Consider the following 25,562-nt stretch of genomic DNA (forward strand, 5'->3'; position numbering starts at 1 on the left):
ACAACAATTTGCCCTGAGTGTGGAAAGTTACCAGCCAAACACTTCAGCATCCCCAAAACATCTCGGCGACATCGCATTGGCTGACTTTGGACTGGTCATAGGGGGAGGGACAGGAATGAAGGAAGGAAATAGTTTTGTATTGATGGGTGGAAACTCAGATTCCACCTGACTTTACTCCAACCAGCATCACTTAGTAAAAGTACCTTTTACTTCAACCAAATGGAGTCGAGGGTTTTCCTTCCCTGAGGATCAGATTGGGGCAGGTCTGACACTCCCTATTGCAGAGTTTCCCAACCTTGGCAACTTTAAGATGAACAGACTTCAATTCCCAGAATTCCCCAGCTAGTGTTCCCCATTCACTTCATTATTCTGGGGAAACTCAATGGACATTTTCATATCTGAACCCCAGGGAGTGTTTAACTAAAGTCATCTTGTAGCAGGCATCTCAGAAGAATGTTTGCTTCCCACCATTGGAGAGAGAGAGAGAGAATGAGAGAGAGGGAGGGAGGGAGAGCGGGAGAGGGAGAGGGAGGGAGAGAAAGAGAGAGAGAGAGAGAGAGAGAGAGAGAGAGAGAGAGAGAGAGAGAGAGAGAGAGAGAGAGAGAGAGAGAGAGAGAGAAGCTACCCTGATCCAAAGGAGTTCAGGAGCACCGTTTTGGCAGGGAGAAGATGGCCAACTTTGAGAGTGAAGAATTTGTGGATGAATGAAAATCAGGAGTGGAACTTATCAGGAGTGGAACTCTTACCTCTGGGGGTCTCACGTGGACCTTCCACCTCCCAGGAGGAGCCATGCTGTTATCTCCCAGCCTTGTGGACATTGAGTGAGCACCGTTGTTTGCACAATGTCCTGGATGAAGTTGTCCCCTTCCTGGAATGAAGGCCACTTCTGTGTTTCCTTCATGCCTTGAAAAAGAAAAGAGCAACTTGCTTATAAGAAGAATCAGCGAGAAAGGGATGCTTGAAAGAATAAGGCAGTTAATATACCCAGAAGTGCAGGTAGTCCTTCACTTACAACTTCTTGTTTAGTGACTGTTCGAAGTTGAAACAGCATGAAAAAGTGACTTACGACCGTTTTTCACACTTATAACCATTGCAGCATTCCCATGGTCAATGATCAAAATTTGGAGGCTTGGTAATGGTTTCGTTTTTATGACGGTTGAAGTGTCCAGGAGTTACATGATCCCCTTTTGTGACCTTGGAAACTTGTCAATTACAAATGGCCGTACTGTTTGTGTCCATGCATATATTATGCTGATACATTAAAAGGTAAAGGTTCCCCTCGCACATATGTACTAGTCGTTCCCGACTCTAGGGGGCGGTGCTTATCCCCATTTCAAAGCCGAAGAGCCAGTGCTGTCCGAAGACGTCTCCGTGGTCATGTGGCCGGCATGACTCAACACCGAAGGCGCACAGAACGCTGTTCCCTTCCCACCAAAGGTGGTCCCTATTTTTCTACTTGCATTTTTTTTTACGTGCTTTCGAACTGCTAGGTTGGCAGAAGCTGGGACAAGTAACGGGAGCTCACCCCGTTAGGTGGCACTCGGGATTCAAACCACGGAACTGCCAACCTTTACATCGACAAGCTCAGCATCTTAGCCACTGAGCCACAGCGTCCCTTGATAATGCGGATACATTATGACCTCCTATATTCTTGGGGAGACTTGAAGGCATATGAAGGACAACGCCAGATAAAGAAAAGGCTGCTGTGACTTGCTTTGGACAGAGACACAAGCAGCATATAAAATTTTTAAAAATTGCATTGTTTATATAATAATAAAAATAATAATTTATTAAATGAATAGGCGACCTGACTTTAGCTGAATTTTGTACCATTTCTGGACGGAAAGCTGATAAGGCATGTTAGGCACGTCTCGTGACTTGTGAAAGACATTGACATGCGTTGTGAAACCACATCATGGAATCAGGAATGAGTTTCAGCCCTGTGCCTCATAGCACATGGTGGTTAATGTTTTGGTCAGGAAGTATGAATAAAGATGATACCATCAACTCTTCAAGATAAGCCAAGTCAACCTTGCAGGAATTCCAAGAATGCTACTTGATTGTTCTAGATGCAGTGATGCTTGTCCAAGTTTCTCCCTGCCCCGTTTTATACCAAACCAAATCAAGGAAGGCTTATTTTGAGTTTCCTTCTCGTGGTTCCTCTTATCTCTGGGTAATCTCTGTCTAAACTACACCCAAGTCCCTTCTTCATGGTTCACTCTCTCTTTTCCCCAGATCAGCTCTAAATACCTTTAGACCAGAGGTGGGTTTCAGCAGGTTCTGATCAGTTCTGGAGAACCGGTAGCGGAAATTTTGAGTAGTTCAGAGAACCGGTAGTAAAAATTCTGACTGGCCTCTCCCCCATCTATTCTCTGCCTCCCAAGTCCCAGCTGATTGGGAGGAGATGGGGATTTTGCAGTAACCTTCCCATGGAGTGCGATGGGAATGGAAATTTTACAGCATCCTTCCCCTGCCACGCCCACCAAGCCATGCCCACCAAGCCATGCCACACCCACCAAGCCACACCCACAGAACCGGTAGTAAAAAATTTTGAAACCCACCACTGCTTTAGACATATCTATGCCAACTCTATTTCAGATGTTGTGTTGAGAGCCATTTTGGTATAGTGGTTCAGGCAGGGGTGGACTGCTGGGGGTTCGCAGGGGTTCGGGAGAATCTCTAGCTAAGATTCTGTGCAGTTCGGAGAACTCCCAAATCCTACTCCTGGCTGGCCCCGCTCACCCTGCCTCGCCTCTCCCTGGAGTCCCGACGTGGCCCATTTTGGATGTTGGTAAGTGCAGGGCGTGCATGGAGGCTCAGTGAGTGCGAAAAACGGGCCTATTGGAAGTTCAGGAAGGCTGGAAACAGGCTTGTTTCCATCCTCCAGAGGGCCTCCGGAGCCTGGGGAGGCCATTTTTGCCCTCCCGGAGGCTTGAGAAAAGCCTCCGGAGCCCAGGGAGGCTGACTATGCCCACACCCACCCAGCAACCAAGCAGAGAACCCCTTGCTAAAATTTTTGATGCCCACCCTTGGGTTAAGGTACCAGGCTAGAAGTGAGAGACTGTGAATTCAAGTTCTGCCTTGGGCATGAAAGCCAGCTGGGAGATTTTAGACCAATCACCAGAGGACTGTGAGTTCTAGTCCTGCCTTGGATATGAAAGCCAGCTGGAAGATTTTAGACCAATCACCAGGAGACTGTGCCAGTGGTGAAATCCATTTTTTTTTCTACCAGTTCTGTGGGCGTGGCTTTGTGGGCATGGCAGGGGAAGGATATTGCAAAATTTCCATTCCCACCCCACTCTGATGGTATTTGCTGGTTCTCCGAACTGCTCAAAATTTCTGCTACCGGTTCTCCAGAACCTGTCAGAACCTGCTGAATTTCACCCCTGCACTGTGCATTCTAATCCTGCCTTGGGCATGAAGGCGAACTGAGTAATTTTGGGCCAGTCCTGATCTCTCAGCCCAACACACGTTACAGGGTTGTTGTGGGGAAAATAAGAGGAGAAATAACTCACCACCTTGAGTTATTTGTAAAAATAATAAAGGTGAGCTATGAATAAATAAATCAACTCCAACGCAACACTTTACCTGAACAAATTCTTTGCAACTATCCTTTTAGCCTCCTCGTGTGTAGCACCCACCAACGAGTCTTTATTGATAGCAATTAGCTGGTCTCCCACTTGCAGGCATCCATCCTAAAGAATGTAGAGAGACAAATAAATAACAGTGGGAAAATCAAGTTTTCTGGGGAAGGAAAGTTAAGAGCAGCCTTGTTTCTTCAATTTTCCTTCCTTCCAAAGTTCTTTATTCCAACCAGAACACATTGAAGGAAAATCTCTGGCTCTGTCCAAGATGGCAATAGCAATAGCACTTAAACTTATATACTGCTTCACAGTGCTTTCCAGCCCTCTCTAAGCAGTTTACAGAATCAGCCTATTGCCCCCAACAATCTGGGTCCGCATTTTACCGACCTCGGGAGGATGGAAGGCTGAGTCAACCTTGAGCCAGTCAGGATTGAACTCCTGACAGTCGGCAGAGTAAGCCTGCAATATTGCACTCTAACGACTGCACTACCAGGAAGGAGAATGAGAAAGGGAATTAAGAGAGGAAGGAAGGAAGGAAGGAAGGAAGGAAGGAAGGAAGGAAGGAAGGAAGGAAGGAAGGAAGGAAGGAAGGAAAATGAGGAGAAGGAAAAGAAGGGAGGAAGGAAAATGAGGGAAAGGAAAGGAAAGAAGGATGGAAGGAAGGAAGGAAGGAAGGAAGGAAGGGAGGGAGGGAGGGAGGGAGGGAGGGAGGGAGGGCAATAGCACTTATAAACTGCTTCACAGTGCTTTACAATCCTCTCTAACTGGTTTACAGAGTCAGCCTCTGGCCCCCAACAATCTGGGTCCTCATTTTACCCACCTTGGATGGATGGAAGGCTGAGTCAAACTTGAGCCGGTGAGACTCGAATTACTGGCAGCCGGCAGTCAGCAGAAGTCGTCTGCAGTACTTCACTCTAACCACTGCGCCACCCTGGCTCAAATAACAACACATATAACTCAAATCCTTCAAGTATTTGTCATACCTTATTGCAGTCTCCTTCCTGTTGGACATCATGGACGTAAACCATTGGTCCATCTGATCGGTTGGTTCCTCCACTAATGGTTAACCCCAAGTCGGAAAACTTTCTTATGGAGACACCTTGGATCCCGGATCCAATGGAACAGCTATGAATAGATAAAGTGTTAGAGGAAGTTAGCAAAACACTCTAAAGAGAAACTAAATACCGTATTTTTCAGACTATAAGACGCACCTAGATTTATAGGAGGAAAACAACAAAAAAATAGTTTTTGGATTCTGCGTGTCGCGTTTTTGCCCTCCCTGGCCCCAGAAGCACTCTGCAGTGCTCTGCACGGCCCATTTTTGTCAAAAATGGGCCCATTTTTGGCCTTCAGAGCACTGCAGAGTGCTTCTGGAGGCGGGAGAGGGTGAATACACGATGCGCGAAGGGTTCGGGAGCCCAAAAACGCCCGTATTTGGTCTATAAGACGCACCTACATTTTCACCCACTTTTGGGGGGGAGGGGAAAGTGTGTCTTATACTCCGAAAAATACGACACATCTATTCCTGTTCAAAGGACACATCCTGGAAAGTGTACCCCCATGTGCAGGTAGTCCTTGACTTACAACCATTCGTTTAGTGACCATTTGAAGTTACAATGGCACTGTAAAAAAGGGCCTCATGACCATTTTTCACACTTATAACCATTGTCACATGATCAAATCCATCACTTTACCTCAGTGGTGAAATCCAATTTTTTTTTTAATACCGGTTCTATGGACGTGGCTTTTGTGGGTGTGGTATGGCTTGGTGGGCGTGGCTTGGTGGGCGTGGCAAGGGTACTGCAAAATCTCCATTTCCACCCCACTCCAGGGGAAGGACATTGCAAAATCTCCATTCCCACCCCACTCTGGGGCCAGCCGGAGGTGGTATTTGCCGGTTCTCCAAAATTTCTGCTACTGGTTCTCCAGAACCTGTCAGAACCTGCTGGATTTCACCCCTGCTTTACCTTGTCCATGGTCCCATGATCAAAATTCAGATGCTGTTCTGCCCCAGCTACGGACCCCAAAGAACGCAGCACACACAAAGTCTATACAAACCTTAGTTTACTAAATTAAATCAGTCTTTTTCAAACAAAGGCTGTTAATTAACTTTCTTAACAGCCTACAAGAATCCAAAGAATAAATAATTGTAATCTTACTAGGATTGGCAGAAAGCCCAGAAGCAATTTGCAGGACACTGATAAGAACTAAGATCCAGATGTGAAGGAGAGTGAACGAAGTTGTTCCCTGCAAATTGCCTCAGTCGTCATCCTTCCTTAAATAAGCCAATTAGCCCCAAGCCTTACTCTTGAGGAGACCTCCTCCTGAGGAGCCACTCCTGCCTTTTGGCAGCCGTGCGCGCTCGTGCATCGAGAAGAGGCTCCTCCTCTTCACTTATGGGAGCTTCTGGAGGTTCTGAAGGCCCTGGCTGAATCCCTGCCTCTGGCACCAACTCTTCTCCAGCCTCCTCATTGTCCGTGTGCTGGAGCAGCAGCACACCAGCCTCCTCGCTGTCGGAATCAGCTACTAGCTGCACAGGCCGCTGACGGGCCACAACAGATGCTTGGCAACTGGCTCATATCTATAACGCAGTATCCCAGGATCACGCGATCCCCTTTTGCAAACATCTGGCAAGCAACGTCAATGAGCAAAGCCCAGATTCATTCAACAACCACCGTCAGGGTTCCAAGTAATAATTCCATAGCAAACAAAACTCACACTTGCCACGCTGGAGTTCAAAATGGCTTTCGCCAGGTCAGCTTCAGAGTTGACAACTACAGGACGAACTTCACAACTGCTGCAATTTGCTTAACGACTGTGGCAAGGAAGGTCATAAAACGGGTCAAAACTCGCTGAACAGCTGTCTCGCTTAGCGGCAGAAACTTTGGACACCATTGTGATTGTAAGTCGAGGACTACCTGTACAGAAAAATGACCTTCCACTGTTCAGGGTATAATGAATAGAGAAGATCAGAAGGACCAGCTCAGGGAGATTCACGAACTGTGGATGTATTTCCCAGCAATTCAGTACATACTGTGAGATGGAGGGGTGGGTTTGTCCTGGATTTCCAAACAGCATCCCATGGGAATGGGTTGGGCTCAGGAGCAGAGGGCTCTGGGAACAAGACGAGGAGCCAGACGAGGTGCTTCCCAAGGACCTGCCTGAAGAACAGAGTCAAGGACAGCACTGTAAGATGGATACAGACTTCAGAGGATAATTAGAACTGCAGAAAAAACAATGGCTACCAACCTGCCTTCCATTGAGGACCTGTATACTGCACGAGTCAAAAAGAGGGCTGTGAAAATAATTACAGACCCCTCATATCCTGGACATAAACTGTTTCAACTCCTACCCTCAAAATGACGCTATACAGCACTACACACCAGAACAACTAGACACAAGGACAGTTTTTCCCCAAATGCCATCATTCTGCTAAACAAATAATTCCCTCAACACTGTCAAATTGTTTACTAAGTCTGCATTACTACAAAAAAATAAAGGGAACACAAGCAGAAGACATCTGAGATCTGAATGAATGAAATAGCCTTATTAAATACTTTGTTCATTACATACAGTAGTTTTGTATTCCCTTTAGTTGTTTGAGCAGTGTATAAACTACTGTATGTAAAGAACAAAGTATTTAATAAGGCTATTTCATTCATTCAGATCTCAGATGTCTTCTGCTTGTGTTCGCTTTATTTTTTTGAGCAGTATATTAATCTTCTCATCATTCCTATCACCCATCTCCTCCCACTTATAACTGTATCACTATAACTTTGCTGCTTGTATCCTCACGATTTATATTGATTGTTCCTGATATGATTCAATTACTTATTTGTTCCCTATGACTATCATTAAGTGTTGTACTTATGATTCTTGATGAATGTATCTTTTCTTTTTATGTACACTGAGAGCGTATGCACAAGTGGTGGGTTTCAAAATTTTTTACTACCGGTTCTGTGGGTGTGGCTTGGTGGGCGTGGCTTGGTGGGCGTGGCTTGGTGGGCGTGGCAGAGGAAGGATACTGTAAAATCTCCATTCCCTTCCCAACCCAGGGGAAGGTTACTGCAAAATCCCCATTTCCTCCCAATCAGCTGGGACTACTTGGGAGACAGAAATAGATGGGGGCGGGGCCAGTCAGAATTTTTACTACCGGTTCTCTGAACTACTCAAAATTTCTGCTACCAGTTCTCCAGAACTGGTCAGAACCTGCTGAAACCCACCTCTGGTATGCACCAAAGACAAATTTGTTGTGGGGTCCAATCACACTTGGCCAATAAGAGAATTCTGTTCTGTTCTGTTCTGTTCTATTCTATTCTGGAAGCATTTGGACAGCGAGTGGAACTGAATCAAGGCAGCAAGGCGGGGTGGGTGGGGCCAGCCAGGAGTGGGATTTGGGGGTTCTCCGAACTGCACAAAATCTTAGCTAGAGGTTCTCCTGAACCCCTGCGAACCCCCAGCAGCCCATCTCTGACTTTGTGGATTGGAGGGGGAAGAGGAGAAAGGGATGGTTCGAGCAAGCGACCCGCAAATGTGTATGTGCGTGCAGCCGAAAGGATGGGGGGGATCCCTGTCCTAGACAAAACTAAATCAAAAAATGCTAGGAAATTCCTGGAAATTTGATATTCAGACAAACCAGACATCAATAGAGATAAACCAAAATTAGACACCATTCAAACGAGACGGTAAAAAAGAAGGAAAAAAGAAAGTAAAAAGAAAGAAGGAAACAAAAAGGCCTCTTTAAAGAGAAGACATCCTCTTTAGCAGTCAACATCGAGAGAAGCAGGGATTAACACTAGACAAACAAACAGAAAACAACCGTCAAGGAACCACCAAAGAGAAAACCACACCCCACCAACACTAGCAGGGCAAGTTATTGCATATAAACGCGGTGAAAACTCCACACTCACTATCACTGATAATGTTACCTAGGTAAGTAATGAAATGCAAGCCAACATCCAAGCTCAGAGAGCACCAAGGACTACACAGTTCAACTCTACAAATATTCTCTTCTATCGGCACTTGCACGTACAATAAACAGAGAGCAAACCCCACTTCCTTCTAGCACTGATGTTATCTAGTTGGGTAATGAAATGTCTGCAAGCCAAGAAGCAAGCTTTTAGAGAGCACCAGGGAGTCCATAATAATAGAGTCTTGCCGGTTTGTTTGTGCTGCATCTCCTCCACCTTCTTATACTCCAGTGAATTAGGGAAGTATCTGCCTGAGCCACTTCTGAATGTTATCTTGTTGTTCTGGACTTTAAAAAAATGTTTCAGCCCCTCTTGCTTAGACAACAGATCTTGCATACATCTACCAAGGCCATTTTCCTTACTCTACACGCCGATTATTCTTTAAGGCTCAGACATGCTTTAGAAACCAAAATCCTCTCCCCATGAGGATTCTGCACACTTCTCCTTTGCCGGTGGTGGGATTCAGCCGGTTCGGGCTGGTTCAGGCCAGTTCAGGCGAACCGGTATTTAAATTGCTGGCTGACCCCGCCCCTCCCCATCACTTCCAAGAGTCCCCACGTGCCCCATTTTGGCTCCCAGGTAAGTGCAAGAAGGCCTCCTAGATCCAAAATGAGCCAGGGAAGGATACTGTGCGGCCCACTCCACAGCCCGTTTTTGCTCCCAGGAGGCTTCAGGGAGGCCTCCTAGGACCAAAACAGGGTGAGGGGGGGCGGTCCCCCCCACAGTCTGTTTTTGCCCCCAGGGGGTTGCAGGAGGTGGAGTGCTGCCTGTCACACCCCCTGGCCACACCCACCATGGCCATGCCCACCCAGCATGGCCATGGTTACGCAGAGAACTGGTTGTTAAATTATTTGAATCCCACCACTGCCCTTTGCCCTTTGATGAACTTCTCGAGACGTTTCTTTGTTTTTTTCCAGTGATTTCCCTCTATTCCATTGACAGGTTTCGTATCACCCATACTTACTTCCAGTATGAGAAGTAGGTGAACTCTGCGTAGAACATGTGCTGCTATGAGATCCAAATTTTTCCAGCAGTTCAGAGAATTCCTTGCTGAACAAGAAACAGAATATGATTTTAAGACACCTACATTGGCCTGTCTGGATGTGGGTTGGGTTTATTTTTTAAAAAAATTATTATTCTATCATTAGGTTTTCTCAGGAAATCACATCTGCCAGCACCTTTCAAAGGCAGCAATATTAATGTAACTAAGACGCTGAGCTTGTCGATCAAAAGGTTGGCAGTTCAGTGATTTGAATCACGAGTGCCATGTAATGGGGTGAGCTCCCGTTACTTGTCCCAGCTTCTGCCAACCTAGCAGTTCGAAAGCACATAAAAAATGCAAGTAGAAAAAGTCGAAAAACTAGCAGATATGTGCTTGTCATTCCCGACTCTAGGGGGGCAGTGCTCATCCCCGTTTCAAAGCCGAAGAGTCAGCGCTGTCCGAAGATGTCTCCGTGGTCATATGGCCGGCATGACTCAATGCCAAAGGCGCATGGAACGCTGTGACCTTCCCATCAAAGGTGGTCCCTATTTTTCTACTTGCATTTTTTATCTGCTTTCGAATTGCTAGGTTGGCAGAAGCTGGGACAAAGAACGGGAGCTCACCCCGTTATCCGGCACTAGGGATTTGAACCGCTGAACTGCTGAACTTTCGATCTACAAGCTCAGCATCTTAGCCAGAGCCACTGCCTCTCCTAGAGAAAATAATTAAGATGATGTAAAACAATCGCCAAATCAACACAGCCTGTTAATGAAAGCAAATCCGGTTACTTGAAATAATGGGGATGTTTTTCTCATATCATGTCATTTGAACACCATGTGACCTTATACGCAATAAGCCTGATAGAGAATTGCTTCCAAAGAGGTCCATGTTCCATTCTAAATAAAAAACCCAAAGACCTACCGAGCATCGTCATCTCTGGTGACAAGAAGGCGCATATAACTGGTGCCAGAGGCTGTCCTTAGGATGTCCACGGCTCTGTGGAAAGTTAAGGAGAAGGAAATGCATTAGGACCTGCAGTTGATGCTCTTCAAAAGAAATAGTAATCAGCTTCTACCCAAAACATCATCAATCATCATTTTTACACAATCCATTGACTGGATTTGGTCCTGTTGACTGAACTTTCCCAAGATAACCAGGTGACTTAAAGTTGCAATCGTCATGTAATGCACTGTTCCAAGTAACACTGTCCTGCCCTCTTCGGAGCCTGAATCTGCGGCGGAGGAGGATGAGCCAGAGCTGGAGGTGATGGAGATTGAGGGGACGGCTTCATTGGCTTCAGAGGAATGTGGGGAGGAGAAGGAGGACAAGGCAGGCCAGGGGCCCTAAGGATTGGGATGGCTTGCTAGCAGGGAGGAACATGGACAGGATGACCGAGATAGGGCAAGCAATGGACATGAGGAGTGACGGAACTCAGGCGATGAGCAAGCACACACACCCGATCCCCAAGCACGGAGAGTGGAGAGAAGGCAGGAACAGCGCAGGCTGACCTGGCGACTCGGGAGGAGAGCAGCCCGCCCCTCTTCACAAGGCACACCTGGGGACTGAGATTTAAGGAGACGCTGTGGGAAGGGACGTTTGTTGGGAACAAACTCTGAATTTGTAGAGTTTGGTATGCCGGGACAGACATTTGGAGTTTGCAGGACTGCTTGCTTCTTCCTTACTTCGTGGACTCATTGTTTCTTCTTTTCGTGGACTCATTTCCCTGTTCTTTTGTTTTGCTGGACTGGGCGCAGCCAGAGACTGCCATGTGTGCGTGCGCGCTTTGCTCTTGGGCTTGCCAAGAATGTGGGAGCATTGGGGGTGGGAATTTGGAGCATAAAAGGAGAGTTTGAACTCTCAGCTGGCCGTACAACCTTCGTGCCTTGTCCTGGGTCATCACAAATACATTCTTTTGCAATGGATGAAATGAGACGCTCCCAATTCTAATTGTGTCAACCACTTTTTCAGATATTTTAATATGGCACCAACTTCATCAACCATTACTGGTACCTGTATGGCTTTCTTTTTCCCACATTTTCTAGACTCTCCATCTGAAGACTTTTACATTTCCTCTATTTTTCTCACTTCTATTTTATTTCCGTTTCCATCCCCAACTATTGTAGGGCCAATTATCCCTACTTGTTTCTGTATTGCCATTACCGATAGGCAGATGCATCTGTTTTTTAAAAAAGGAAGACCTGGTTTATACGTGGAGGGGAGACCACCAGGAGATCTCATGGCTGCAGGCCAGATTTAGAAGATGAAAAACATCCCAGAAAAAGATAACAGGCAAATTAATTTGATATTCTGGCCCTACATGTTTGTGTAGCCACCAGAAATCAAACCAATTTGAGAGAGACTTTTCCTTAGATAAACGCGAAAATATTGGATCCACTTTAGTTAGTTTATTTATGAGGGATGTTAGCATTGGTGAAATTCAATTTTTTTTACTAACGGTTCTGTGGGTGTGGCTTGGTGGGCGTGGCATGGCTTGGTGGGTGTGGCTTGATAGGCGTGGCAGGGGAAGGATACTGCAAAATCCCCATTCCCTCCCCACTCCTGAGGGAAGGATATTGCAAAATCTCCATTCCTACCCCACTCTGGGGCCAGCCAGAGGTGGTATTTGCAGGTTCTCCAAATTACTCAAAATTTCTCCAGAACCTGTCAGAACCTGCTGAATTTCACCCCTGGATGTTAGACTTGTTTAGTGTTGAGTTGCCTGAAGGTAAGCAATTGTCCTAAGCATGGAAAGAAATGACCAAGGGACTTCAATGAGAACAAAGGCCAGAGGAAGAATTTAGTATTATATTATCAAAAAATAAAGTCAGGTCATGTTAATTTGTGGATGAATTGTTAGTCTGAATTCCGGAAGCAGATTGAATTCTTGACATGATTTTCCCTAGCATTACTAACCATGATCTGCAAGCATTAAACCTGAGCTCTAAAATATTGTTCTGACCTAGGCTTTTCAAGACCATGAAGCAGACTCCTTCTCCCGACATAAACCCCTTTTTATTAAGTTACTGTGAATTTTTCTCATTCACCTTCAACAAAATCTTTCAAGGGAGAATTTACAGTCACAGACCTTATCTGGCTTGGAGAGCTGCCAGGCCGATATCTTCAAAACTTGGCCAGGAGTCTCTGAGAGTCACAAACCAATTAAGCGAACTAATTGTCTCCTGCAAACTCCACTCCCCTTTCGCTCCTCTTTTATTCCCTCTGGGAGAGGCCATTCATCATCCACCTGTGGCCTTACTTCCAAGTCGACCCTTGTTCTTTAGCTGTTCCCTTCATCTGGCAACTCTGCACATGCACACACTGGGTACAGGCTCCAGCTGTTTGTCTGCCTCACTGATGTCTGACTCCGAAGGCAATTGATAACTGGCATATGGCCCTGGCCCCATCTCTGCCTCCAACACAGAGTCCTCATCAGAGCCTTCCCCAGATTCCAGGACTGACCCATGTTCCTCCCCAACCTCCTTACTGTCTGAATCTGCTGCCAGCTCCACTGGCTGCTGGCGGGCCACAACAAATACATTTTTACCTCTCGTTAGTAACACCAATCAGGCTGTCCCCATTCACTTCTAAGATCTGATCTCCTGGTTGTAGACGACCTGGAGAAAAGGAGGAAAGAGAAGAGAAGAGGAAACTGTCACGTAGAAGTAATGCTATTATGTACACGTTTTATGCCCAAAGATTGGTTGTGAATATTTTGGACCTTCACAACTACCCTGTTGACAATTAAGATGATGGAACAATTATCATTGATTTTAGAGGTGCCCAGTCTGGAACCCCTGAAGGCCTTAAGTGTGAGCTACTCAAAGTTTTCTGAAGATCATTACTAAGTTTTAAAACAGCCAAAGATGAAAAGAGTACAAAACATGAGTAATCATTAAGTTCAGTGTCACAGAGTCATTTTGGGATGCTGCAGACAGAAGCAGAAAGGAAGGTAGAGATTCACCTTCATAAAAATCTCCTTTTTGCTCAACGGTTACAAAATAAAACCTTTGATTTCCAGAGCTTCCTTTCACGAACAGCTTTTCTATCGTTTCCTATTTTAATTTTAACTAAATCCATTTTACCCTTTCTTTAGATCAGGATGTGAAACTAAGAGTTATTTCAAGACACAAGTTTGGGAAGGGAGAAAAATGTCCAATGATGAGAAATCCAAATTTATTCTGATATAACATTTTGGGCCAATAATTCTGGTTCATTTTTCAAAGAAGGCATACGCTCAGAAGGTGTATATCAGAAGAACCAACTCTGATCAATTGGGGGGGGTGGCACTTTTACGCAAGGCTACATCAGAAGCAATAATTTTGGATTCTCGTCTCCAAGACTGTCTTCCAATAAACACTATGAGGAGCTGTCCTTGGTGCTGATAATGTACTATAATAGTTGTACTCATGTGTATTTGCTTCATTTCCCCAATATGACATTGACCAGGGACCCAAAATGCATTTTTTAGACATGTCCCAATGTATTGGGTTAATTTTTACCACACCTTTTGCAGACAAAAAAGTTGTTCTAGGACAGGGGTCAGCAACCTGTGGCTCTGGAGCCACAAGTGGCTCTTTCATCCCTCTGCTGCAGCAACCTATTGCTGGTCGGCTCCACAATTGATAGGGCTTTCAGTTAGGACAGGTAGAGGAAAAAGGAAGCCACATTAGGAGGAGACTCTATGATGAGGGAACCAGTCTTCCGGTCGGCTCCAGAATTGAATGGGGGGGCTTCCGGTTAGGACCTTTGTGGCTCTTTGAGTGTTTAAGGTTGCCAATCCCTGCTCTAGGAAATTTCTCTGATTCCAGTTCCCACTAATCCATTTTGCAATTGTTTTAATTGATGAAGATCTGAAGACTTTTCAAACAGCTAATATCTCTAATGGGGAGATTTCCAGCTACGGCTGTAAGTGATAAAAACTTACCATCAATGTAAGCCACTCCCCCTGGTAGGATTCTCTTGACATAAACTCCATATTCCTCACCCGTAAATTCTTTAATGCCACCGATCACTTTGATACCTATCCATAAAAAAGAAATACAATGCGTTCACAAGAGGCATCTCCCTGCTTCACAAGGTAAGTGTGCATACTGGTCTGAAAAAATCATAATTTCTCCCTCACTGAATCAGGGGAGCTTTAAGTTAATGGGGACACCAGAGTGGGTGAAAATACTTTCAAATAAATATGCATTTGTTCCATTGAAAATTAGGTAAACGCAGCAGAATGCATTCAGGGCATCTCTGTTTAGATCAAAAATAGAACCATTAGCTCCATGTTTATAGAATAGAATAGAATAGAATAGAATAGAATAGAATAGGGAATAGAATAGAGTAGAGTAGAGTAGAGTAGAGTAGAATAAAGAATAGAATTAAGAATAGAATAGGAATAGAATAGGATAGAATTAAGAATAGAATAGAATAGAATAGAATAGAATAGAATAGAATAGAATAGAATAGAATAGAATAGAATAGAATAGAATAGAATAGAATAGAATAGAATAGAATTCTTTATTGGCCAAGTGTGAGTGGACACACAAGGAATTTGTCTTGGTGCATACGCTCTCGGAGTACATAAAAGAAAAGATACATTAGTCAAGAATCATAAGGTACAACACTTAATGATAGTCATAGCGTACAAATAAGCAATCGAATCATACTAGGAAATAATCAAAATAAATTGTAAGGATACCAGCAAGAAGGTTACAGTTATACAGTCATAAGTGGGAGGAGATGGGTGATAGGAATGATTTATTGATGTAGCTTCTTTCATATTTATTTATTTATTTATTTATTTATTTATTTATTTATTTATTTATTTATTTATTTATTATATTTCTATACCGCCTTTCTCCCGTAGGACTCAAGGCGGTGTACAGTCAAGAAAAATATAGACACACAAACATCATAAAATTGCTAATTAAAATTATTACTTAGTTTGGTCAATTAAATAAAACCCAGAATTAGATAACATTTTAAAAAATTATTCACATGTTCGTATGTTTAGCCCCGCCTGTTGGAACATCAGGGTCTTGAGGGCACGGCGGAAAGCACGGAGATCAGGGATATTCCGTATCTCCGGGGGCAGTTCATTCCAAAGGGTTGGAGCCCCCACAGAGAAGGCCCTCCCCCTGGGAGTCGCCAGTCGACATAATTTGACTGACGGTACCCTGAGTAGTCCCTCCCTGTGAGAATGAACTGGTCGGTGGGAGGCTATTGGTGGCAAAAGACGGTCTCGTAGGTACCCAGGTCCTAAGCCATGGAGCGCTTTAAAGGTGATAACTAACACCTTGAATCGCACCCGGAAGACCTCCGGGAGCCAGTGCAGCTCACGTAGGAGAGGTGTTACATGGGCGTAACGAGCTGCACCCATAATCACCCGCGCGGCTACATTCTGGACTAGTTGGAGCCTCCAGGTGCTTTTCAAGGGGAGCCCCATGTAGAGAGCATTACAGTAGTCCATACGGGAGGTAACTAGGGCATGAGTGACTGTGTGCAAGGCGTCCCGATCCAGAAAGGGACGCAACTGGCAGATCAGGCGAACCTGATAAAAGGCACCCCTGGCCACAGCCGTCAAATGATCTTCTAAAGATAGCCGTGAATCCAGGAGGACATCCAAGTTGCAGGCCCTCTCTGTGGGGAGCAAGATCTCATCCCCTATTGTCAGTGATATAAGTTGGTCCTGTTCCTTTGGGGATTGATTCTTTTTGTTTTCACATCATAACAGAATAAGGGAGTTGGAAGGGAACTCAGAGGTCTTGTAGTCCAATCCCCTGCTCAAGCAAGAGACCCTTTATCGTTTGAGACAAATGGTTTTCCAATCTTACATACAGCGCATTCAGAAAGTATTCAGACCTCCTTCCAGAGGTGGTATTCAGCTGGTTTGGGCGAATTGGTAGCGGTGACTGCGGGTGGGGGTTGGTGTACATTCTACATTCTACATTGAATCTACACTCAGTACCCCATAATGACAAAGTGAAAACAGAATTTTAGAAATGTCTTTAAACCTATTAAATTCAAATTAAATTAATTATAGGGGATGGAGCGTAGATTCATGAGGAAAAAATGAATTTCAACAACCCTAGAATCAGGTTGGGGATGCGGTGGCTCAGTGGCTAAGATGCTGAGCTTGTCAATCGAAAGGTCAGCAGTTCAGCGGTTCGAATCCCTACTGCCTTGTAATGGGGTGAGCTCCCATTCCTTGTCCCAGGTTCTACCAACCTAGCAGTTCGAAAGCACGTAAAAAATGCAAGTAAAAAAATAGGGACCACCTTTGGTGGGAAGGGAACAGCGTTCGGTGAGCCTTTGGCATTTAGTCATGCCGGCCACATGACCGCGGAGACGTCTTCGGACAGTGCTGGCTCTTTGGCTTTGAAATGGAGATGAGCACCGCCCTCTAGAGTCGGGAACGACTAGCACATATGTGCGGGGGGAACCTTTACTGTTACCTAGAATCAGGTTGCAGCATAAGAAAACTGACAAAAGCGAAGGAGATCTGAATACTTTATGAATGCGCTCTTATGTTCATGCAACACTGAGAGGGAAAACACAATCGTTAACAGTGGGTCATGTGATGTCGAGTAATAATTGGCCTCTTTTAGATGCATTCTTATCCCAGAGGCTCTTAGCGGTCAAAGTCAACGAAAAGTTTGAAATGAGTTCACCCAAATGCTGTCACCTCTGGTTCACCCCTTAATCCCAAAAGGGAAATCTATTTTTATGTGCAGCTTTAGTGACAAAATAGAAAAAGCTTATAGGATTCTGCAAAGTGAGAGAAATCGCTCGTTCTCTTTACCCTTTTATTTACATAATCCTATCAGAAGGTGTGGCAGGAGGCCATCTCTTGTCGGTAAACAAACATCCTCACGCAAACAAACACAAGAGACGGGAAGGTGATTGTTTGGCTTATACAGGTAAGACTTACGACCACAACAGAGACCAACATTTCTGTGGCTAAACGAGACAGCTGTTCAGTGAGTTTTGCCCCCCCACCCCCTGCCATTTTACAAATTTTCTCACCAGGGTTGTTGAGCGAATCGTTGCGCTTGTTGAGACAGTAATGTGGTTGTTAAGTGAATCTGGCTTCCCCGATGACTTTGCTTATCAGCAGGTCGCAAAAGGGGATGACGTGACCCTCAGAACACTGTAACTAGTGGTGGGATTCAGCCAGTTCGCACCTATTCAGGAGAACCGGTTGTTAACTTTCTAAGCAGTTCGGAGAACCGGTTGTTGGAAGAAATATTTTCCCCACCACCACCACTTTACAGGGCTAATCCTGTAAGGAAGGCAGGAAGGAAACATTCTGGTGGTGTTTCTAGCCTAATCTTTATTGCCCTGCTTACAGAAACTGCCTCTCTGGTTAACCCTTACTACATTGTAACAGCTAAGGTGAAGCGCCCATCGACATGAGTAACGTTGAATTGGCCACGCTCATATGGTCACATGACCACCGAGCCACGCCGACCCAGCTGGTCATTAGGGCAGAGAACCGGTTGTTAAATTATTTGAATCCCACCACTGACTGTAACCGTCATAAATATGAATCAGTTGCCAATGTCTGAATTTTGATCTCGTGACCCTGGGGATCGCTGCAACGGTCGTACATGAAAAAAAATGGTCACCAGTCACTTTTTTCATGGCTGTTGTAATTTTGAACGGTCACTAAAAACTGTTGTAAATTGAAGATTACACACAAACACACATACACACACATTAAAAGTGACAATTCTCCTTATAAAGAATTGGTCAAGCTTCTCTCTCTGGGGTTCATATGGAAAACTTTCAGGGGAAATATATTATTGGTGATAGTGACTTCTCCCTCAGCTGCTGATTTTTAATTTAAACATCTATTGTATTTCATTTGGGTTTCTCTTACATTAAATGTGCTTCAAAAGTATCAGCAGTGCTCTGGGAGACAGCAAAAAAAGCAAAAGCAGTCCCAAATTCCAGATTCTGATAGCCAAATCTTCCTTTTTCCCATTACAAATCCAGAACAAATCAAAAGTTTATATTTTATCAATCCTTTTGCATTTAAGGCACCAGCAAGTATCATTTTTTAAGACTCTGGTTGTTGCTGTTTATCTTAAGATAGCCCCCTTTTAAATATACCAGCTTTTAAAAGTTCCGCATCTGTGTTTCTATTTTATTCCCTTTATAAACAATTCACTTCAGAGCAGTGGTGAAATCCAAATTCTTTTACTATCAGTTCTGTGGGCATGGCTTGGTGGGCGTGGCGGGGAAGAATACTGTAAAATCCCCATTCCCACCCCACTCTTGGGGGAAGGATATTGCAAAATCTCCATTCCCACCCCACTCTGGGGCCAGCCAGAGGTGGTATTTGCCGGTTCTCCAAACTACTCAAAATTTCCACTACCGGTTCTCCAGAACCTGCTGGATTTCACCCCTGCTTCACAGTCTTTTGAATAACCATGTACAGAAATTAATAGAACATCAATGAAACTTTTCCCATATTTTAGGGTGTCCACCTGGATTCCACGTTGCTGTTTGAACCCTGAAAGGTGAGTTTAAGAAGGAATTCTCTCCCTTGAGATTGTAGGCTCTAGAAAGAGTGAAGAGAAGAGCAACAAAGATGATGAGTTCTAGAAGCTAAATTGTATGATGAGTGGCTGCACACGGCCCTTCCAAGCTCCATTTTCACTGGCAGAGGGTTGCAGGAGGCCATGGCAGCCGAAAACGAGCTCAGGAGCCCGTTTTTGCTGGCAGAGTGCTCGGGCCACCACAGGCGCCCCCGACAGGAATGACATTGAGCTGGCCACGCCAGAGGTGGGTTTCAGCAGGTTCTGACCAGTTATGGAGAACCGGTAGCGGAAATTTTGAGTAGTTCGGAGAACCAGTAGTAAAAATTCCGACTGGCCCCGCCCCCAACTATTCTCTGCCTCCCAAGTCCCAGTTGATCGGGAGGAAATGGGGATTTTGCAGTATCCTTCCCCTGGATTGGGGTGGGAATGGAGAGTTTACAGTATCCTTTCCCTGCCACGCCCACCAAGGCCTGCCCACCAAGCCACGCCCACAGAACCGGTAGTAAAAAAATTTGAAACCCACCACTGGGCCACGCCCACCCTGGCCATGCCCACCCTGACCCCTCGAGGTCAAACACAACCCTGATGCGGCCCTCCATGAAATCGAGTTTGACACCCCTGCTATAGGGTCGCTTTCTTGAGCAGGGGGCTGGACTAGAAGACCTCCAAGGCCCCTTCCAGCCCTATTATTCCCTGTTCTATTTTTATGAGGGGGAAAGGGGAAGGTGGAAAGTATGTTGGGGAAAAAACCCGGAATGATTGAATACCTGTCTGGCACCCTAGACATATTCATTTTTGCTTTCCTAAATGTGTTACATTTTAAAGGGAAGGGAATATCAGATCGTACATTGGTTCTGCTTTAATTGGAAGCTGTGAAAAGAAATATTTTCTTATTGTCTTGAGCTGTGCATCCGGAAGCATGATTTGTAAGGGGTGGGGGTGGGGGGGGAGATTCAAATTGCAGAGTCTGGCTGCTGGAATAATCCTTGACCCAGTTTTTGCCTCCACTATAACTCATTCATATCTGCTTAATATCACTTGCTCAGGGCTAACCTCTTATTAGAGAAAGCTCTGGGAAAAACAGCCCGCAGATTAACAAGCAATGAAGACAACATGAGCTGATGAGTTTGTTCTATGGGACTAAAAGCAGAAGGACAGAATTAGATGCTACTATCGGGGCTATTAATGGCTACGTCAACGCCAGCCTTGGCATGGCTAAAATTAGGCTCAAGTCTCCTTTTTCTGACCTTTAGCCATTGCGATGCAACGTTGAGATCTGGGAGCCAACCTGGCCCATCGGAGAAAAACGGGAAAGGGGAGAAGAGAGGATCTAATGAGTCCATGGAGTCCTCTCTGAACTTGGTTTGTTTTTTGCAGACCTTTTAGATGTACCAAATTAGATAACATCTTCGGTGATGGAAGGGAGTAGGGTTTGCAGAGTGGAGGAAAAAAAGAATGGGAGGAGGAGGAGGAGGAGGAGGAGGAGGAGGAGGAGGAGGAGGAGGAGGAGGAGGAGGAGGAGGAGGAAGACTGTAGGGTACTTGGTGCTCTCTGAGCTTGGAGGTTTTCTTGCAGACGTTTCATTATCCAACTAGGTAACATCATCAGTGCTAGAAGGGAGGAGGGTTTGCAGAATGGAGGAGGAGGACGAGGAGGAGGAGGACGAGGACGAGGAAAAGGACGAGGAAAAGGATGACGACTGTGGAATTTTTGGTGGTCTCTGAGCTTGGTAGTTTTGTTGCAAACATTTCATTACCAAACTAAGTAATATCATCAGTACTAGAAAGGAGTGGGGTTTGAAGAGGAGGAGGAGGAGGAGGAGGAGGAGGAGGAGGAGGGGGGGGGGAGGAGGAGGAGGAGGACTGTGGGGTCCTTGGTGCTCTCTGAGCCTGGTAGTTTTCTTGCAGATGTCTCATTACCCAACTAGGTAACGTAATCAGTGCTAGAAGGGAGGAGGGTTTGCAGAATGGAGGAGGAGGAGGAGGAGGAGGAGGAGGAGGAAGAGGTGGAGGTGGAGATGGAGGAGGAGGAGGAGGACTGTGGGGTCCTTGGTGCTCTCTGAGCTTGGTGGTTTTCTTGCAAATGTTTCATTACCCAACTAGGCAGCAACATCAGCATCAGTGCTAGAACAGAGTGTGGTTTGCCTTGAAGTGGGACCTATTTATACATGTCCCTGGGAGTTGGGCAACATATAAATTATTATTATCGGTATTGCAACACACATTTTTTAAAAAAATGATGTGGGGCTTTAGTCAAATGGTCCCAGCCACCATCTTGCCATTTTTGAAATCCTCCTTGTGGGGCATCAGTAAAATCGCCATCCCATGACAGAAGTATGACAAACAAAACGAGAGAAAGAGGGAAAGGGGAAGAAGGAAAATCCAAAGGACTTAACTGTGGATCTGAAGAATGATGGACAAAAACAAATGGATTGAAATTCTACGGCTCAGTTTTCAAATCCGGGGCACTCACCCAAGCCATTGGCACAGTCGTAGAAGTCAAAACAATGCATGTGACGATCCATCCCATGTGGTCCCATTAATGTCCTGAAAGAGCAGAGTAAAAGGGAGGATGAGCTGGAATACGGAGCCTCAGAAGGACGCACATAAACACAGAACTTGTTCATTTGTTAAACACATTTTTATAGCCACCCAACTCGCCCATAGGTGACTCCAAGCAGCTCAGAACATTTTTAAAAATCCATCATACAATAAAAACCCATGGGAATGGTATGGGATGGGATAGAATAAAATAGGAATATTGGAATGAAGAATGGAATGGAATGGAATGGAATGGAATGGAATGGAATAAAATAGAATAGAATAGAATAGAATAGAATAGAATAGAATAGAATAGAATAGAATAGAATAGAATAGAATAGAATAGAATAGAATAGAATAGAATAGAATGTAGAATGGAATGGAATGGAATGGAATGGAATAGAATAGAATAGAATAGAATAGAATAGAATAGAATAGAATAGAATAGAATAGAATAGAATAGAATGTAGAATGGAGTGGAGTGGAGTGGAGTGGAGTGGAATGGAATGGAATGGAATGGAATGGAATGGAATGGAATGGAATAGAATAGAATAGAATAGAATAGAATAGAATAGAATAGAATGTAGAATGGAGTGGAGTGGAATGGAATGGAATGGAATGGAATGGAATGGAATGGAATGGAATAGAATAGAATAGAATAGAATAGAATAGAATAGAATAGAATGTAGAATGGAGTGGAGTGGAGTGGAGTGGAGTGGAATGGAATGGAATGGAATGGAATGGAATGGAATGGAATAGAATAGAATAGAATAGAATAGAATAGAATAGAATAGAATAGAATGTAGAATGGAGTGGAGTGGAGTGGAGTGGAGTGGAGTGGAATGGAATGGAATGGAATGGAATGGAATGGAATGGAATAGAATAGAATAGAATAGAATAGAATAGAATAGAATAGAATAGAATAGAATAGAATAGAATAGAATAGAATAGAATAGAATAGAATAGGAATATTGGAATAAGAATGGCCCCATCTCTGCCTCCAAAGCAGAGCCCTCGTCTGGGCCTTCCCCAGCCTCCAGGACTGGCCCATTGTCCTCCCCGGCCTCCTCACTCTCCGACTCCGTTGCCAGCTCTGCAGGCTGCTGGCGGACCACAACATAAAATGGGATTAGAACTCATTGTTTCTTGGTGATTGGTCCAAAGTTACACAGTCAGTTTTCATGATGGGACTAGAACTCACTTTCTGGCCTGATGCTTTAACCACTAGATCACACCGTTTCCCTCTCACATGGCATTCCTCCTCATCCACTTTCCCACAGACAGTTAAATTTCCAGCTGCCAAACAGCAGTATCATATCATCCGGTTTCTCTCTCTGGCAAGTCTACCCCTTAATCTGATTAACAGCCCAGAAGATGCTGGAATAGGATGATTAGAGAGCTGGATGATGTAAAATAGTGGTAGCCATAGCAACGGAGAGAAAGGGCATAGCTAAAAGGTGGGCCTGGCCCAACAAGACACAAAACAACCATCACACCAAAAGCCTTGGTGGCACAGCAGACTAAAGTGCTGTTTAGTAGCACCAGCTGCCTGCAATTACTGCAAGTTCAAATTTCACCAGGCTCAAGGTTGACTCAGCCTTCCATCCTTCCGAGGTAGGTAAAATGAGGACCCGGATTGTGAGGGCAATAAGCTGACTTTATATAAAAAAGAACACCGCTTAGGGGGGGCCCGACAGCCCTACTAAGCAGGTATATACAAAAGTATGAAGGCTATTGCTTAACGCATTGTAAGCCGCCCTGAGTCTCCAGAGAAGGGCGGCATATAAATCGAATAAATAAATAAATAAATAAATAAATAAATAAATAAATAAACAAACAAACAAACAAACAAACAAACAAACAAACAAACAAATGTTTTGTGGACAATGTGAGGAAGAGTTGCGAGGGCAAACGTGACCATTCTCAAAAGTTCAGTGAAGGAGAACTTACATTCCAAATAGTTTTGAAAGTTAGTATCCAAGCATTAACAGATTGATAGATTCACAGAGTTGGAAGGGACCTTGTAGGTCATCTAGTCCAACCCCCCACCCAAGCAGGAGACCCTACGCCATTTCTGACAGAGGGCAGTCCAATCTCTTCTTGAAAGCCTTCAATGATGAAGCTCCCACAACTTCTGCAGGTAACTTCTGTTCCATGGGTTGATTGCTCTCACTGTCAGAAAAGTTCTCCTTATTTGTAGGGTGAATCTCTCCTTGATTATTCAGATGGAGTATTGCATTCTTGTGTTTATTAGTTATGTGGTGGTCAAAATGAGTGAGAGTCTGAGTATTTCAATGTACAATTGCTATCACTTCACTGAACTGCGAGCTTCCTGGTTTCATACCCTTCCATTAAAACCCCAAAGAAGGAGAACCAATCCGAATAGGTCTAGCATGAAATTAGGGTTCTTCCAGTTATTGTGTTAGAATACCACTTTATAATGCCTTGGTAAGGCCACACTTGGAATACTGCATTCAGTTTTGGTCGCCATATAAAAAGATGCAGAGAAGAGCAACAAAGATGATTAGGGGACTGGAGGCTAAAACATATGAAGAACAGTTGCAGGAACTGGGCATGGCTAGTTTGATGAAAAGAAGGACTAGGGGAGACAGGATAGCAGTCTTCCAATATCTCAGGGGCTGCCCAAAGAAGAGGGAGTCAAGCTATTCTCCAAAGCACCTGAGGGCAGGACAAGAGGCAATGTGTGGAAATTAATCCAGGAGAAAAGCAATTTAGAACTAAGGAGAAATTCCCTGACAGTGAGAACAATTAATCCGTGGAACAACTTGCCTCCAGAAGTTGTGGATGCTCCAACACTGGAAGTTTTTAAGAAGAGATTGGACAACCATTTGTCTGAAGTGGTGTAGGGTTTCCTGCCTAAGCAGGGGGTTGGACTAGAAGACCTCCAAGGTCCCTTCCATCTATTCTATTCTATTCTATTCTTTGCAGTTTCATGTCTGAATGGACTTTGACAACCCTCAATGTGCTAAAATCTTGGGAAGATTAAGCAGGCTTTAGATCTACAGTGATCCTCTTAGGTGAGGTGAACAAGCAGCCGCTGCAGAAACTCAGGCTGAAGCCAAAGGCTGCAAAGTAAATTAATTTAAGCTGCAATAGCTGTGAAACTCAAAACTGCCTTCCAACGCCTGTTTTCTTCCCATGGGGAAAAAAATAACTTCTTTTTTCAGCTTTCTCAGGGGGCTTGAAAAGTTCGTTCCTCTCTCTTTGTGGTGTCCACAGAACCATGGTTAAAGCAATCAAGAAGGTGGGGAAAAAAATTCCAGTTTTATCTGCCTGGTTTTTACGTGCTTGAGGACAGATCATGCTTTCCAGGAATGTCCACTCGCATCGAAGAGAGCAAGTTTAAAGTGGGTAGACTTCTAGTGCTGCTGGCTGGGGAATTTTGGGAGTTGAATGTTAGAAACTGGATCTAGCCCAATAACTCAAAGACATAGCCCAATTCTTTTCAGTAGTTTTATTGTTGATCAGTTGGTACTGGAGGTCACTGACCTTGTACCTTTCTCTTTCAGGTATACATCTGGAATGAGCTGTGGACCATGCGGTTGGACCTTTTGTACCCAGGAGGAGGGGTCAAGAGGTAAGGAGTGGTTATAAGGATTATGGGATATGTGGTTAGTTAACCCTTGAGGGTCCGGGGGATCAGGGAGACATGGCAGTTAGGCATTTTATCATGACAAAACCCCCTCTAAATGCCTAACTGGGTACCTGAGGCGGTGTTAGCATACATACAGAGAATACACTGGTACAGGCATGAATTATAAGCAAACACGCATTTTTGACATGAGGTAAGCATGTTGTTTATGTGGTAGGGGTTTAGTGAGAATATCTGCTGTTTGCTCCTCTGTGTCACAGTGCACTGCCCTAATGAAGCCTATCTCTGAAAACTGCCTGACGTGTTTGTATTTAATGTCAATGTGCCTAGAACGCTG

The 25,562-nt window shown here is 44.6% G+C and overlaps 1 protein-coding gene across 2 annotated transcripts in view; it reads right to left on the reverse strand.

Moving 5' to 3' along the window:
- LOC117667378 (syntaxin-binding protein 4-like) overlaps positions 1-25,562 on the reverse strand; it is a 94,006-nt gene that overhangs the window by 29,081 nt on the left and 39,363 nt on the right. For both annotated transcript variants that reach the window (XM_060692973.2, XM_060692971.2), the window contains exons 2-10: positions 21,545-21,618; positions 14,461-14,556; positions 13,081-13,150; positions 10,458-10,532; positions 9,519-9,604; positions 6,619-6,745; positions 4,568-4,709; positions 3,589-3,695; positions 747-903 (exon numbers count right to left, since the gene is read on the reverse strand). In XM_060692973.2, coding sequence (XP_060548956.2) covers positions 747-903; positions 3,589-3,695; positions 4,568-4,709; positions 6,619-6,745; positions 9,519-9,604; positions 10,458-10,532; positions 13,081-13,150; positions 14,461-14,556; positions 21,545-21,611 — 927 coding nt within the window. In that variant the 5' untranslated portion in view covers positions 21,612-21,618. The remainder of the gene's footprint in view (positions 1-746; positions 904-3,588; positions 3,696-4,567; positions 4,710-6,618; positions 6,746-9,518; positions 9,605-10,457; positions 10,533-13,080; positions 13,151-14,460; positions 14,557-21,544; positions 21,619-25,562) is intronic.

The sequence above is a fragment of the Pantherophis guttatus genome, chromosome 14 (genome assembly GCF_059756535.1).
Source record: "Pantherophis guttatus breed Tessera chromosome 14, ASM5975653v1, whole genome shotgun sequence".
NCBI classification, from domain to species: domain Eukaryota; kingdom Metazoa; phylum Chordata; class Lepidosauria; order Squamata; family Colubridae; genus Pantherophis; species Pantherophis guttatus.